The 18212-nt window shown below is 35.6% G+C and overlaps 1 protein-coding gene across 6 annotated transcripts; it reads left to right on the plus strand.

Moving 5' to 3' along the window:
* The first annotated feature begins 1316 nt into the window (after positions 1–1316).
* Positions 1317–17814, plus strand: LOC110997278 (rho guanine nucleotide exchange factor 7). Of its 6 annotated transcripts, XR_006750740.1 has the most exons (11): positions 1331–1522; positions 1783–1996; positions 2220–2382; positions 2595–2813; positions 3140–3338; positions 3605–3826; positions 4280–4492; positions 7564–7816; positions 9142–9342; positions 11007–12658; positions 12699–13709. XR_006750740.1 is itself a non-coding variant. In XM_022265346.2 (10 exons), the coding sequence occupies exons 2-10, from the start codon at positions 1813–1815 to the stop codon at positions 17764–17766; spliced, it is 1908 nt and encodes a 635-aa protein (XP_022121038.1). In that variant the 5' UTR covers positions 1333–1522; positions 1783–1812; the 3' UTR covers positions 17767–17814. The 6 variants fall into 6 exon arrangements, 5 of the variants coding, with proteins under 5 accessions (XP_022121036.2, XP_022121037.2, XP_022121038.1 ...); XM_022265346.2 differs by lacking the exons at positions 11007–12658; positions 12699–13709 and adding an exon at positions 17513–17814 and having other exon boundaries at positions 1333–1522; XM_045631661.1 differs by lacking the exons at positions 11007–12658; positions 12699–13709 and adding an exon at positions 10442–11000 and having other exon boundaries at positions 1333–1522.
* The last annotated feature ends 398 nt before the right edge of the window (positions 17815–18212 follow it).

An 18212-nucleotide genomic window follows, 5' to 3' on the forward strand; every position in this document is an offset into this window, starting at 1 on the left:
TATGAGAGGCAGATCGTGGTCCAAGGTAAAAGTGCAAAGGTATAACGTTAAGAATCTTCAAAGTCCAGAAATCTCACAAATGAATGACATTGTTAAACTCAACCATTATTTTTCAACTTTATATCACTGCCATCTACTGCAAACAGTGATTATTAAGGATACTAAAATTATACAATATGAACGATTGTATGAACTATAGACTGTCAAGTATAAGTTGGCGTTCCAGTGGCGGCGCCTCCTACAACCCTCTGTGTTGCCACTTTTTTTGTTTAGTTTGGATTGATGGATATTCTTAGATATTACATTAAAGGTAAATAAAAAACTCAATAACAACAAATTATTTTTTATAGTAATTATGGTCTGTTAGAGGCATTATTCCTTCCATGAATTCTTCAGAGTCATCTGTGTCAGAAGAATCTGAGTCGCTGCTATTCAAATCAATTAAAAATGGTTCCATTACTGTTTCAAGGCGGTTGTCTGTCATACGATAATTATTTTCAACATTTATAACGTGATTACAGTGTTTCTGCCATTCTTCAGCAGTTATTTTGGAAAATGCACTATGGATTCTCTGTTCCATGTTTTCAGAGAGGCCAGTAACATTTGTGTCTGCAAATATTCTTTTGAACGAACTCCAAATGAATTCTATTGCATTAAAGTCACAATGATAAGGCGGAAGTCTTACAGCCTTATGACCATGTTTCTTTAATATTTCATCAATTAAGTAGACATTCTCCTCCTCCATTCTGGAAGGTCCTTGAGCTGCTTGATTAGGGACTTCAGTTCTCGCTGTAAAATTACTTTCCATGATTTTTCCCTCTGAAACTATACGGTTCACGGTTCTTTCAGAAACACCTTAAATAAAACAAAAAATATTTTAAGTTATCCATCAATCACATTTACTTTCAAAAGCAATTATTATTTTTCCCTAAATTTGGGGATATAAATATCACTTTTAACTGGCAATACTTTACCTGTCAAAGCCGCTGTTCGAGCATTCACTTGTTGAAATGGAATAATCGGCCCATTGTTACGTTTCTCCTCTTCACAAAAACGTTTTACAGCTAGAATAATTTCTCTAGCTGCACTCCGCACTACTTTTGGCATGTTTCGTAATGATTTTTACACTTTAAAACACAAATTATTAGCACCGACACACGTGAGGCTACCAAGCTGTTAGAACTGTCAACACAACTGTCAAAATTAGTACCTTTTTCTGCCACACGCCAACTTACACATGACAACCTATATCAATACACTGCTTTACGTTCAAAACTCCACTGAGTCAAGTGTCAAAATCGTTAATTGTTTTGCCTTTTGAAAATTGAAAGATGTATCATGTAGGTATAAGTCAAAAGATGCTTCTACAAACGTCTCTGATGTTTATTTTTAGATATTAGAAGACCGTGAGTGAAGCGGATATAATTAATACTTTAATGTACGCAGAAATCTTTCCTTTACAATTATATTTTATGTGAAATATTTTATATATTCTCATAGTGATCATTAATAGATATCAATTGTAAGTTTTTTCAGTGCCTTTACCTTTAGTTTGCAGTTCTCCTAGAACGACCTAAGTCTTAGGGCTCCAAGTAGTATTCAGAAGTGTCACGGGTGTGGTGAATTTGCGGTTAATGTAGGAATAAATGAGTTAGTATTAACTCAATTTTGATTTCGGATATACATCTTTGTGACGCATTTGAAATACCTGCACGGTCTAAGCGATTCGTTTTCTTTATTTAAATTAAGAAAATAACGAATGTGTATAAATATTTATTATAGGAAACATGAAACAATCTTATTTACTACAAAATGTCTACTGAAAATTGCTTAGTTAAGGCAATCTATTCATTCAAAGGAAAAAATAATGATGAGTTATGCTTCAAAAAAGGTGATATTATCACTGTCACTCAAAAGGAAGAAGGTGGATGGTGGGAGGGTACATTAGGTGAAACAACAGGGTGGTTTCCAAGCAATTATGTTACTGAATGCAAGGGTAAGTTCACACCTAATTTAGCTTATAAAATTTAAATAAGTATATGAAGGAGGTGAACTTATTGGGCATAACCCATTATGTTTCATGTAAAAATCATTACATCAGTACAGTCCCCACCGAAAAGAATGTCTAATAGATTCTATTAGTATGTATGATTATTAAAGTTATTTATTAGTGATCTTGGTATTTATGAAATAATAATATGTTACATATTTTGTTATAGATGCCTCGGGATCCTTAACTACATCTCCTATAAGGGCAGTTTCAGAAATTCAGGCATTTCGAAATGTTGTTCTCAAAGATATTATTGATTCAGAAAAGGCTCATGTTGCAGAAATGCAAGGACTTGTTACAAACTTTTTACAACCATTAGAAAAAAGTGAAATGTGAGTACTAAGTTTTAATATATTTTAATCACTGAGTGATGAAATATTGGAGTAAATAATAAATGTAATTTTATTAAGTATAAGATTTTGACAATAAAAAAGTTATATTGGTGATAAGTAATTTCCTAGGTCAAAGCTTAGCTTAGCTTATGAAACACAAAACTTTAAAACAAGTGACATTTTACTAATAGACACTCATTTTGCTGTTTTAGGCTAACAAGAGATGAATTTAAACAGTTAACCGGCAATATTGTTGAAGTGCTACAAATTCATGAACAGTTCCTATCTCTGTTAGAGGAATGTGCAACAAAAACAGGACCAGATCAAAGAGTTGGAGGGCTATTTCTACAATGGGCTCCTAAAATAAAATCCGTCCACCAGACATACTGTTCAGGCCATCCTAAAGCTGTTTGCATTCTTGATAAATATAAGTAAGCTTAATCTTATTCTCTAGAATTTAGGCTTACAGCTAGACTGAATCTATTACCCTTAGACTTGTGTATAAGTTGAAATATATAGTAGTCATTTTAATAATACTTTCCCAATAAAATGTATCGCTTCAGTAAAATATAGCCTGGCTATTCTCTCCTATTATAATATTTAAGTGGAATTACTTGTAAACGAATTTAAATTCAATACATTATAATTAACTTTCTTTCTAAATATAATCTGCATTATATTTACCTTTATTTAGCTTGCCCTTACAGTTTTATACTATGTTTGAGCTCTATGTAAAATAATGAGAGTAATATTACAGGGAGGAATTGAATAGTTGGATGGAAAACAATGGTGCAGTATGCCCTGGTGTACTTGTCCTCACAGCTGGTCTATCAAAACCATTCCGACGTTTGGGCAAGTACCCTGCAATGTTACAAGAGTTAGCGAGGCATGTTCACGAGGCACACCCTGATAGAGGGGATACCCATAGGGCTTCCGTCGTGTACAAGGATATAGCTGTGAGTAGTAGCTAGAGTAGTTTCTATTTAGAAATAATTTATATAATTTTGAATACATGACATGGGCTACATTTTAAAATAGGGATTATTCAAAAGAGTATATTTTTTTTTAATAGAACAGAGGGCAAACGGGCATGAGGCTCATCTGATTTTAAGTAATACCACCGCCCATTGACTTTCTTCAGTTTTCCAATGTTAGTGTAATACATGATGTCTTTCAGTAAGACATCTTAAGGTTTACTGGAGAGTTTTACTATTCATTCCAGAGTGGTTGTTCAGCTTTAAGGCGACAAAAAGAGTTAGAACTGCAAGTAGTAACGGGTGAAGTGCGAGGTTGGCCGGGGGGTGAGCTAGCATCGCTAGGGGATGTTTTGCACATGGGAAGTGTTGCAGTTGGTCCATCTCACCAGGACAGATATTTGGTTCTCTTTCCCTCGGCCCTGCTATTATTGTCTGTGAGCAAGAGGGTTTCTGCCTTCGTCTATGAGGTATGTTTAACTTAGTTAAAACTTTTTTTTTCTTTTAGACTAAAATATATAAGCCATGTTAATCACGTCGAAAATATTTTTTATTTTAGTGGTTATGAAATCTACAACAACAGTGATATTATTGTCCAAAATACAGGCTATGCAATTTTATACAAAATGAAAAGATAATATTTATCTCTTTGTCAAAAACTCATATCAGTATATTTGATAAACAATATCTCCATCATACTCATTTTAATTTTAAAAATTAGAAATAAATTCTTTTACTAGATTTTCCATCTCAATGTCGTGTTTCATTTTTAAAAAGGTTTGTTTATTAACAATTTACAAAAACATTATGACACAGTATATAATTTCATGTCATGGTAAACGCAAAAAGAAATGAGAGAAATAGTAAAGATGGCAAAGAAACTAAACAATTCATTTCCTGTATTAATTTAAATGAATTTCTAGGGATGTCTTCCATTAACTGGTATCACAGTGTGTAAGCTTGATGATACTGATACGAGAAAAAATGCATTTGAAATTAGTGGACCAATGATAGATACAATAGTAGCCGTTTGCCAGACCAAAGCTGAAGCTGACAATTGGGTCAGCCTATTGCAAAAGCATTCAAATATCAACAGCCCCACACATGAATCGAACCAGCCACACTCGTTGCCACATGTAAGTCCAACTTTCATCTTTATTTCATAACGACTCTGTGGAGTTTTTGTATTCGTTGTTTCTATAGTTTTTTTGAATCCTATTAAATATATTTTAAACTTAAAAACATTACTATTACATTGCTGCATCTTCTTTCGCATTTACCGCGGAGAGTTCAGAGGCGTTGTTCGAATTATTACCTGCCGCGGAGTTTCATCATCGAACTCTATCACCTCGAGTTAAGCGTTTTTAAAGCCCCTTTTGCCGTGCACCACAACTTTGTGGAACCAGCTGCTCACTGAAGTCTTACCAAAACAATTCGACTAAGGGTCCATCAAGGAAAAAAACGTACCAATTCTTAAATGGCCAGCAACGCACTCGCCAGCCCTTTGGCATTGAGCATCACTTAACATCACGTTAGCCTCCTGCCCGTTTGCTCCCTGTTCTGTATAAGTCTAATTATTACATAGTTTTATTATTCTTCTTATTTAATATTTGCTTTCATTGAAGTTTCAATTTGTTTTATAATTTCTTTAGCTGGCCCGCTCTCCCTCAGAAGGGGCGTTGTCTAGCATCAACAGTAGCCGTCGCAGTCTTTATCACGTGACCTTGCCACCACCCACTTATCCCTCGGCCTCACCGTACTATTCTCTCACAAAATACTTCGCTAAACTTGTTAGAAAGAAAGTCATAACGCGACAAATGCTACGTAAGCTTCTGCACGAAAGAACATGGGCAAAGGCATTCGAATTGTCAGGGCTACCTGTTAAGAGAAGGCACAAGAATCAAATTAAACTTATGATAGAAACAGACGGTACAGTTGGTGCCGAAACTGAAGCTTCTGACTCCGATAGTGAACAAGAAACTAATGCCACAGATAATTTAACACGCTCTGGTAGCACTGATCCGGATGCTAATAGTTCGTCGAAAATGTTACGGCAAAACGCGATTGACAGCATTGGACCTCGGACAATTTCATCGTCCTGCAGCAGTTGGGATAGTAGTTTTGGATATGTCAAGTATTTTGACACGTCAACCGACATGCAATTTGATTTACCACAGCCAAGTATTAAAGCTGATTGTACCAAACACATTTTTGACTCTAACAGAAATTTGTACGACAGTCGATGTGAGGAAAACAGCTTGCAAAAATCATCACGTAACAATAATTTAAGCGTACCATTTGGACCATATTCCGATAGCGCTGATAACTCTAGCTTTGAAGCAAGAGACTACACTGCCTGTGAAGACCTGGTAAATTTGGATCAAAATGCTCAATTTGATACATTGGGGTCGGAAGAAACAGATTTTCTGCCGACTCGACGAAGCTTTCCCAACTGCAGCGGTAAAAATGACATGCCGAAGTTGTGGAAATCAAGTGAAGAAAACTATTGTCGATATAAACTTGATTATGATACTGTAATGTCAGATCTTCTTAAGGTGTTAGATCCTCCTTCACCTAAATACAGTCGTGATAATCCTGTGGATTCTATTATAATCGATCCGCCGCCTATGTTTAGGAATGAAGAAGAAGATGTGAAAATTATAAACGTCACCCTAAATGCTGATATTCCTTTCCGAAAGCATTCGATAAATTCAGATAAAAAGCTGAGGAGATCCATTTCTAAGTCTATGGTGGAAATGGAAAAGAAAACTACCGACCCACACTTGCAAAGAATGAGCTCACAGTCCGATAACCAGAAAAATCGTAAGAAATGTGAGTGCTGCAACCGATCTTTATGTCCCAGTCCCAGGTCTTCTGACTCAGGTGTCGCGGGCAGCTGTAATCTAGCGTCGCCTGAACTGAACATGCATGACTATACCAGCTCGGGAAATACTGGAAATGATTCAGATTGTCAAGAAAAACAATCTGTTTCCTTACAAAAATATTCCCAAAACACATTGGATAATCGCAAGATGTCCCTATCCGATATAGAGGCTGCGACTTTTGAGGAGCAATGCAGGTGTACTTCTCCATTCGGTTCCACTGCCAGGACGTCTTGCGTGACAAGTGTCACTTCTGAAAATAGCCTTGACGTGAAAGATATATCCAATACGATGCTGGTGTCCACATACGCTGCCAACCCGCCATTATCCTCATCTAACATCAAACGCACGTCTATAAGGAGAAACATAGAGCGATATATTCCAGAAATAAAATTGAAACCGGAAGTTCCTCCCCGTATTTATCGGAAGCCGAGTACACACTTTGAGGTTCCTAAAAACGTTCGTCAACCATTACCGTGCCAGTGGAGCACGCTAAATATAACAGAACGCACCAAACCCAGTTTGCATTACCATATGCGGATATACAGAGAGAGTCCCAATGAGAGTTGCGATGAGAGGCCGTCCCGCAGGGATTTGTTTCGTAATCGCGATGCCGTTGCTAAAGATACGAACAAAACAGATTTATCATCAAGAAACACAAAGACGAGGTCAAGAAGCGAGGATTTACTAAAAAAGCAAAAGTTTTCGCAAACCGATTCAGGATTTATGGTGTACCGATCAGATTTGTACGCCCATTGGTGGATGAAAGCCAAATTACCGATAACCGTGGTCACCGACTCAGGCAAGGATAATTTTTTTGTAAAGTGATACTGTTTGTGTACCATCCGTTTGAAGATATTTCATAAAATTTGTAACCAATAGATTAATATTATCATTAGAGTTGCCCCAGTACTGCAGTGCTTTACTCGATCATCCTTGCCTGTGTTTATTCATTATACTAACTGGACAACTCATTGCATAGTAGTATAATTAACTAACAACCAAAATAGGCCATGCATGATTAGGCTTGATACACGTTTTTGTGACTGCAAATGTGGAAGAGAGACGAAGGTTAATCTAGCAAATAATACGCATAAAGTGCTTAGATAACAAATAGGATGGAAATTACAAATAGACCGTGTAATCGTGTTAATGACAAATACATTGTGAGTTTCCTATAAGAAAAGACACGTTGCTATTTGGATATTTTTATATCATATGATAGGAAAAACTGTTTTTGCGTATTTCCCGAACACCTATAATGCTTGTGTACCATGCTTAATCATTCTATAACCGCCAAAGCGTAATGTTACGGACATTTCCAGATGGCCATGAGCGACAGCAGTAGCGAGCTCTCCGGTCTAACGAACCACAAAAGATCACACTCATTTAACAATCATCAAAGTTACACGCAGCACACACAGACGCCGAAGACAAAGCAAAAAAATCATTCGGCCCGCTGGCTTCTTAACTCCTGCGATTCGCTCGACCAATCACCTGCCAAATCTAAAGTGCCAATCGGAAAGAAATACTCTTCTGTGGATTTCATCGATTCGGGCGCGAGTTATAGCAATAAAGGTATGTTTGTAAATTTGGGTAATTGTAGACTTATTTTCTGCATACCACAGTATTGTCACTTGATTTGTGCGTATTAAGTAGTACATTTAAACCGGTGATGACTATTATAAACACACTGAAAAATATTTGTCTTATTATTTCCACAGTACTTTCCTCCTCTATAATTCGGCAAAATATTTTAGAAGTTTCATCTTAGTTTAAGCGATTTAGTCAACTTAATATTACTTATTAGCCATAATTATTGTATAGACTACATTTTAATTTTTATACTGAATAGGCAAGACAAGATATTTTGAATTGTTAATTTTTATCTTAAAGACTTAATTCTTACCGTTGGCAAATTTCCTTAACAATAATTCCTTATATAATTTCTCAAAAATCACAATTGTGCACTGCTTCTCTGATAAATAATAATATCACGATTCAAGCCAAAGATTTGCGAAAAGAATTATATCAATCAAATTTAAAATAGATGCTGAGTGTTAAGTTATGTCACTAACGTTAGCTGTTGTTCATATTTTCGAAGAACAGTGCTATATAGAGTCTTAGTCGTGCGACCATGGGGTAGTGTGTTCGACACCCGGATGCTCATCAAATCAGTTCAATCGCATTTAATACACGCTCCAACAGTGAAGGAAATCATACAAAAAAAAAACAAAACAATAATAGTACATAAATCTCAGGCCAATTATATAGGAACATCTAAGCCTTGATTGGTAGAGAAAAGGATTGTTTGCAAATGGATAATAATGATTCGGTGGGTCTATAAATAGGCAGACGACAGTTCAAGGTGCTCGCCATAATCCATATGTTTGGGCGGCGACCGAACAATATTAGAACGATGGAAACTAATAAACATTTTACGTTTTATTGTGTCTGAGAGGTTTTATTTATAACTAGGAAATGATGTTTTCATGATCTATTTTAACAGACCTATTGCTAAGATGAAAAGGTCCTTCAAGATAATAGCGTACCAATTCTAATAAGGCCGTAAAACTCAACGCCCTCTGGCATTAAGTGTCCATGCGGGCGGTATCACTTAACATCAGATGAGTTACTCCTGCCCGTTTGCCCATTTTTCTTTAAAAAAAATACTTTTCAGTGAAAGGCCGGCAACACATCCAGTAACACGGGTGTCAATGGGCTCCGTTAGCTGCCTTTCCTGACAGTTCCCTAGGCTCCGAAAACCCGTAATTCCGTTGTCTCGTTTAGATTACCTCGACACACAAGTTTTTATTATAATGTGCAAACACTAAGAGGTGTTTCGATGGCGAATAATAGTATACATACATGTAAATTGTTAAATTAATGTTTTTTTTTAATAGGTTGGAGTATAACATGCTTGCGACCGGCGCCACCCCTTCGGCCGCAGTCGTTCTCAGTGGGTTCGGAAGAAAACATTGGCCCAACACACCCTTACGCCCCTCATCAAAGAAAGTCGAACTCGTATGAGGAAGACGCCCTTATTCTGAAGGTCATTGAGGCTTATTGCACCTCAGCACGCTGCAGAAATGCTGTGAGCTCCGGTAAGTTTATCGAACTATAGGGTTTAATAACATATAATTCGGCTACAGGCTAGCGTCTGCGTGATATTTTTATGATTTTTTAACACATCTTGTAGCGTCATTTATGCCGCGCAAAAATAAATTAGTTAGATTGACTACTTTGTGAATTGTTAAGATGCAGTACACTTCGCACAACCCTTTTGATAGATTCGCCATTTATCTAATTCGGATTGTTGGTTGTTGTCCATACATTTGATAATAGTTGGTGCGAATACTAATTGAAGGCTAATGTTTTTCTAGTTTGAAATACGCTCGCTAGGCGCTGGTTTTAGTTTTATGTTTTAGATACCAAAATTTTTTGAATACTTCTATTACGTTAAATTGTACGTATTGTTTGTTACTAAGGATGCAATTTTGAACAGTATTTAAATTAAGAACTGTACATTTTTGACACTTAACTTTGACAAATTTGTAAGCATTATTTATTTATTTATTTATTATTGTTGATTTTAGATTTGAAAGCAACCATTTCAAACCTCAAATTAAGACAGACCTTGACGAGACGTTTAGTAATTTAATAATAAATTTCTTCTATGTTAATTGTCAAAAACGAAATGAGGTGTCATTTGTCAATTTTTACCGCCTAACAATAACATTATGACTACCGTAACGCGTCTAATACACAAATCGCTATCAAACAATATAGAAAATGTAACAGATTGACCTTGTATATTTTTTCTAGCCTGTAAGGATATATATTTCTTAAAATTTAAGAAATTTTAGTTTTTCCACTAACGCAATAAATAAAGTGCCTAGCGCAAGGTGAGTGAGTGAAATGCAAGTGGCCGGTTTCCATAGCATTTTGAACCTTTAAGTATAGATTTAAGGTCTTAATTTGAATGTCACAAGACAGATCGAGAAATTTAAAATATTTTAATTTGCAAAGGTTGCGATCGTAATGTTTCACTGGATTTGCACTAAGCACTACGTAGAAGCTCGATTAACGTATAACAAAATGGTTTTATTACTATTGAAATAATGAAATTGACACTAACTATATTACCATCTAAGGCTGCTATAGGCAAAAGGTCCGGTACTAACCCAGCTTATTATTACGCAGTACCCAATATACCCCTGGAGTTATTCGAGTCGACACGAAGGAGACATGCCAAGTCAAGAAATCGCATTATCAGTTGGTTATTAGAATAATGTCTGACTGCAGAATGCTTGCAAACTATTTCCTTGGCTGACACCTAACATTCTATAATACTCGATTTATTATATTTAATGCAATATAGCTACTTATATAGATGTAATGCATGACAGCTTACTAATATATTCTATTTATTGATGGTCCTCATTATACTCGAGGTAGATCTGGTAGATCTGTATATTTTAGTACAAAGTAGCTAGTCATAGTAGTTACGTGAAATGCAGTATTATTATTATTTATTCAGGTTAATGTTGACGACAGTATACAGTCTGTGGTAGTCTTTTGAAGATATTGTAGAGTCGTGGGAAATGGTTATTTATATTGGCAATGCAAGATACTAATTCACCATTTCTAGCGCCTTTTCTTTCACACTCTCGATGGTACTGACAAAGACGGACTAACGCAAAGCCTTACTCGTGTCGGTGTACAACCTTTATGTTTTGTTACATGCGGCTGCCTTTTGCACCTGCAGTGGAGTGCGGCCACTTTCCTCTCGGTAAAGTACAGTATCACGCACACACTAACAAACCACATTATAAACTGTCGGTCGGGAGGAGCGGGACGCCGGAATACACCGGCCGGAAGGGGACTAAGGTAAAGCGGAACAAGAGCTCGTCTGCGGCCGACGGGTGCGGGGGGGAGACGAGATGGCTGCTAGACAGGCGTCTGGAGATGAACAGGTCGAATCCAAATCTGTGGGAGTATTCCGGTGATTGGGACAGGTTGCGAGCGGCGCGTAGCGGATCCCACCCTAGCCTGGCGCGGCCTCACGTCCCGCCGCCGCGCCCGCTCTCCGCTCCGCGTTCTTCCGCTCGTTCATCTACCTGGTGTTGCGGCACCTTTGTCAAACAACTCACTAAATCGCATCACTTTGACTGACAGTGATTTTCTCGAAGTCTCGCTTTGACTCATCACTAACATTCTCCCACGAGTACGTGATCGCGAAGGCTTCTCATTTATTAACCATCTTCATCTCGATGTGCATTTGTGCGATGTGCGCATGATTCCTTTCAAGTGCCATTATTTACTTCCGAAGCGTTATCTATGTGAACATAGATTTTTACCAATTCTGTAGTGCATGTATATTGTAGTTTATTTTTAATATTTGGTGCATTGATATTATTGTACGTACGATATTAATTGTTAATAGAAACCCTATTGCACGTTAAGTTCCATAATGTTGAAAGACTTGAGATTATATTGAATAAACATGCATGTGTTTTTAACTAATTAGTATGAAATTTTATATTTAACTTTTAATAACAATGATATATTATGGTTGGTATTGTTACACTTCAACTAGGCGAGGCAGTCAGAAAGTGTATTAAATTTTCTAAAACATCTAAATTTTTTACTGAAATATATTGTAAAATGGAAGATTTAAAAACACTCCAGTCACAATTAAAAATATCTATGAATACAGTATATTATGTTTTGTTAGAGTCAAGGCATCTACGACTATATATTCTGACCCATCCTGAAAATTGTATTTGTATGACTAACAATAAGCCATATATATTATGATATACAATCATTACGGTGTTAATTTGAAAAAATTAATAGTTAATTTGAATAATTATGCATGTTGCGGAAATTCGCAACACATTGTACTTTCGGAATTATATATCTTTGCATATTATAGAAGAAGGCCGCGTCATTCTTTACGCGATAAACTCAACCGAACGGAATTTTGTTCAGTTCACCAATATAATGTTTCCTGAGGAGGTTTATAATTTAATTTATGTATGTTTAATGTGCATCTGTGTGCCCTTTTTTGGCAAAGGCCTCCAAAATGTATCTGAATAAAGGCTATTATTATTATTATTATGTTTAATGTACTATAAAAAAAACTTGATGAACTCGGGCGAAATATAGTGTTATTTTAAAAAATATGCTTTTTCGCTTAAGACACTGTCGCTTAAATGGTCCTAATGGGTTTCCTGTATGTAGAACTGAGCAGTGTTGGCCTAGTGGCTTTAGCGTGCGACTCTCTCCCCTGAGGTTCGATCCCGGCTGTAAACCAATGGTTGATTGATGATGCATTTAACATTCGCTCGAACGGTGAAGGAAAATATTGTGAGGAAACCGACATGTTTTACACCCTAAAAGTCGATAGCGTGTCAGGTAAAAGGCTGATTACCTACTTGCCTTAATAGGCAAGTAGGTAATCAGCCCTTTTACCAAATCTAATGATTGACAAATGATGATGAATCAGAAATGACCCAGACCCAGACCTCAAAAGGTTGTAGCGCCTTTATATTATATTATTATTTGATTTATAAATATTTTATATTATATTATTATTTGATTTATATTATTATTTGTATGTAGAACTTAATAGGCATTGAATTATCAGTTAAGCTTTGCATAGACACATTTCTGCGTCGACATTCGATCGTATACCGGAAACGTATTGAAATCGTATTAACCGGAAGTTTCGAGATCCCTTCATACCCAATTCATGTATAATCAATATCGCTGTAATGGTCTCTAGACCTTGAATAAAGAGAGTGTTGTAAAAAGAAAACATATTGCTATTAGAAATACAGTACTAGTTGAAAGAAATTTTTTTGGTTAAAGTGATTTTGTTATTTTTGTATAATTTCTGGTTAGTTATGAATCCCCTGGTTTAAGGATGAGATTCTGAAAATATGTCTCCCACATGTTTAAATCCAGTAGTTATTTATACGAGAGTCTTACTTAGCGATAAATTTGCTTTTGAATTTTATTAAATGTTTTTGGTATTTAAGATATAGCTAGTTACACTGTCTTTTGTGCCTGAAACAATTGTTGCTTCACTGAAAATCCCCCAGGGGTTTGAGACAAATGATTTTGTATGGGAGACACTGGTACTTCGTCATGTGGCCATTTTAATACAAATTCGCTAGTTGTTTATTGGCCACGTGCTCAGATAAACCCTCATCTCCATGAGCATTGTAATCCGAATCTAATTTGATTCAGAATTTCGTTCTGTATTTAATAGGAGATACTTATAATAGGGATACAGTCTTGTACTTTGTTATTAACGACGAAGGCTGTAGTAATAGAATTGACATCGCTAATAAAGCTAAGTATTCAGTTTACGCTCGCTGCATAATCGCCGGCTGCCGCGACGTGCATACGTTTAATATTGAACAGCAGAGTGCGACACTAAAGTTTAGATTCACGTAGCTAAGAATTTTTTATTCCTGTTTTAGTCAACAGAAGATTTGAAAAAAAATAGGTGTATGCCTGCGGTGTCACGACTGATGAATACATAGTCTTCGTTAAGTATTTCTATGTTATATATAGCTGGAAATACAAAGGTAACATGCAAAGCTGGAATAAATTAGGGAAATCTATTTTTTTATAATGCTATGTTTGGTATTTTAATACGATAGTACGAAACCAATTTTATGAGTATCGAGTGATTTATTCATAAATTTAACCTCTACGATAACGCAAGGGCTGGACTAATAGAAGGAAAAAGAGTAGTAAAGGTTTTCAGACTAGCGCAAGATACCCGGCAATTGAATTAACAGCCAACCTTTATTATAATTTAATTTAATTATTTAACCAATGTATACAAAAATTGTAAATTCGATTTAAAAAGAGTAAGTGTGGAGTTTCTTCCCCATTCTTTTCCACACGAAACTATCATTTGGAAAGGGCAACTAGAATCATCTTTATATTTTATTTAACGTTCAGAAATGTCACAAGTGGTCTAATTGGAATAAAAGTTTAATTTTTTTTGAATAATTTGACACCAGAAGAACAACCACGCTACACTTTTTAACACTGAATTTGCAAAAATATCACCGACTTTTATAAATTTGTATGTTTCAGTGTTTGAAAATTGTTTACAAAACCCGTCAATCATTTGTGAACTCGTATGAATGATTTAGCGGTGTATATTTAGATATAATACGTTCGTGTTATCGACAGTTTTAAAGTACAGTCTGGAATTGATTTTATATTTTGACATCGACGTAAATGCTTCTACGTAACCTACGTAAAAATATTTTTCCATTCGTGATTTATGCGACAAACTGTATAATATAAATGAAGTCTTATATTTCTAAATTAATGGACTGAATAAGATAATCTCTCATTCTTTTCTAAGTTCACCAAATTCCAAAGAACGTTGGCTTTATGCAATCTAGTTGTGTAGTTACCATAATTATCAATTTTTACATTTAAAAAAACATCGTAACCATGGTTACAATGGCTGATGGTTGGATCTAATGTATCTGTGCATTACAAAAAAAATATCAAGAAAACGTGCCTTTATTAATTAAAAAAATATAAATTCGCCAAATCAATATACGCCAGGCCGAAGGGACACTTCTTCAAAGAAAGAGTCTTTACCAAGTAGCCGTTCAAGTATTACGTACAGATTTACTGCAATTTATCCCCAGCAAAGCACTATGTAATATGTAAGTATGTGTAAAAAAAAGTAAATAATTACTTTTGACGTAATCACCAAATAATAACCCCCCCCCCTTTCACACCTATAGTGCTTACGTAATACTTAACGGCCCCTTATTAAGCGACCCATAAATAAAGAATAATGTAAAATATTATTAAAAATAAAAAATCCCAAGTGTACCACAGTCTTAACACTGAATACGCATTATCTCACTTACCTTATTTCCTCACAAACACCAATAGGCTTGGCACACTTTAACTTTAATATTTCTTCCTGGCTGTTTTAATTTGTTTTGCTTTTAGTTTTCCCAGAAATAGGCCGCTCTAAAATCCGTACTTTAACTCGCGTAGCTAAAATTCGCCCGCCATCCTATTGTTTTCATACTTGGCTGGCTTCGGATTCAACTTGTGTTTAAATTGATTTTTTATTAACAACTGCTGACAAAATCTCTCATAACGAAAGTCTTGGAAATGTGAAAACAAATTTACTGTGTTAATATATGACTTATAAATTTATTTAGTACCAAAAACACTATTTCAGTAGTTTGTGACTGTGTTTAATTTTTTGTATAAAAATTAAATTAATTTTTAATACCTAAGTTAATAAATCTACTATTGAATTGGTAGATAATCTCTGATAATGTATCTATGAGTTGTGACTTCAAACCTAAAATTTTAAAACAAATGAACTGTTTACTAAGATACTTTTTTAAATTACATTACCGTAGATTAGGTTAAAAACTACGTCTTTTATAAAACACTAGCTAGCCTGACGCCATGAGTCCGCACGAGTGACCCTTGAAAAATGACATACCTACTACCTGTCTCATGAATCATTCTAGATATTGGTGAACACCACAATAATCTACAGTAGTTTAGTAGTAGATTTTGAATCTATCGCAAACAGACGGACGTATAGGCGTTTAGGACTCTTTTTCTAGGCCTTATCAGTACTCAATTCGGTCGCCCACTTTTCTACGACTTGCAAATCTGATTACCACAAAAAAATATTTTTATTAATTGCGTAATATCTAGCAGACGTCACACAAATGGCCTGGTTTTATAGGTAAAACATTTTTTTTAATCGGTTTCGGATTCAGAGATTACCTTGCAAACTTTACCTCTATAATACCTACATATTCCGATATACCCGCTTTTAGTATTGACGTGAGTATACCGTATAGAGGTGGTTTTTCATAGCTCCCATGTATGTTTTAATGACGTCGTAACTGTATCATAAATCTACACGGGATAACAGCTGCGCATCGCGTCTTTGTGTTCATATTGAGATGGTTATTTATCGATTCTAAATGTGATTTGTTGTCTACCGCTAATAGCACTTACTTCACACAATTTCGATTATGGCCGATTGTAAATTACACGTGACTAATTTGTTGCCCCAGGCGTTTTAATTACATTTCAATATCGAATGCCCTACCCCCATCCCGTCACCCCATTTGTCCCTCTTTTCAGAAGGACGCGGCCTTCATCGAAGAGCTATGGTCAATGTACTGAAGGATTCAAATTAACGAGATTTTTTTCTTTATGTTCAAGTGTGCACAGCATAGCCAATCTTATATATTCAATGAAATTTGTTCTGTTTTTTAACACTAACATAAGTTTACGTTGTTCGTAAGCTCCTTAGTCCAACATTGATCCATGAGCACCTATATTGCTGAGAATTACTCATGACTTGCTTGAGCAAACTTTGTTCGAAATGTGGTTTTAACTTGAAACGAAACAAACGTTTGCCGGTACAGTCGACGGCAATAGCGTACAAAATATTTGTGATTTAACATCGAAATTACGCGAGAACAATTGCTTTTTAAAATATAACAAAATATCACGAGAAAAATATTTCGAGCGAGTTTTTACATTAATTAGTGGTCATCAACGTGGAGCAACATCCCGGGACGCCACGCAATTTTACTCGTTTCTTTTGACCCGCTCGGATCGATGCCAATTTATCATGAAACGTAATGTAATTTTTTAATACCTCTCCGTACAAGCATAAACCTAAATGTTCCATTTTCCGATTTCTCTGCCTCGCACAGTTGGAGTGTTTAATGTAAACAATATTTATGTTATATATGGTGTTAGACTAGAATGTTACTGTTCTCTAGTCGATAAATGTATTTATAATTTGAACAGTATTAAATTTGCTATTATTAAGTAGGGTCGCTTATGCGAGCTTTTAGTGCTTCGAATTAAAGCTTGTTTATTATAAAACTCCACCTCAATGTATACTTAGGATATGTGATTTGTTACTCTGAGAAATGTATAACTATAGATAACGTGTGTTACATACTGCTGTTTATATTTATTTTTATAACAAATTGTAGGCTACATAAGTATCAATAAATTTTATTAAAATGTATATATATTTTTTTATTTACACAAGCTTCAGATTAACTTTCCGCTAATTGCGACACGATTAAATTAAGCACATTGCACGGGAACACGATTAAACCGCCTTGCTGTATCTCGAGGTTGGTAACTTGTGACAAATGACGTATGTTCCGGTTCCGCTTCTCGCCTCTGATATTAATCATTCTGCAATTATGTTTTCAGAGTGCGACGAAGACTCGCCGGTATCGATAGAGGCGTTGGTCCGTTCTCCGTCACTGCCCATTCACTCCTCGTCCAATCATGCCACCAGTTTGTGGACTATTGTCATGAGATTACAGAATGAAATAAAAACTTTAAGATTGGATGTCAAAAACTTACAGTTACAATTGAACGAAGAAAAACAAGAAAGAACTCTCGCCATTGCCGCATTGCAATCGAAAAACATATTAAAAGATGCAAAAGAAAGTAAATGTTGACTGCATTTTTTTTTGTGCCAGAATAAATACAGTATTTTTAATATTTAACTGTTTTTCATTTAACTTATATTGAACATTTAAAGGGATTGAATGGTTCCGTTCCATAACATTAGCTCGGTTTCAAATCGAGGTAGCACATTGAATGCAATCGCATACCTGCTATTTCCATCTTTGAACAATTTATACAGTGTGGCAGTGGCCAATATATAAGTGAAACTATTCTAACCACGGGTTCTGGCTGGTTCGATTCACTGGCTGCTCATTGAGGCGGCTAGCCATGCGCTATGTATGTACTACGGTGCCTCGGCAAAGGGTAAATGCAACGTGCCTGAGATAAAAATGCCTCCGATTTCCTTTAGGTCAGTGCATGGCATCCAAGTATCTATTTATAATAAACGATAGGCAACAAAAATCTTCTATTTGTAGGGTCAAATACGTATGGACAT

Source organism: Pieris rapae, chromosome 16 (assembly GCF_905147795.1).
Source record: "Pieris rapae chromosome 16, ilPieRapa1.1, whole genome shotgun sequence".
NCBI lineage: Eukaryota > Metazoa > Arthropoda > Insecta > Lepidoptera > Pieridae > Pieris > Pieris rapae.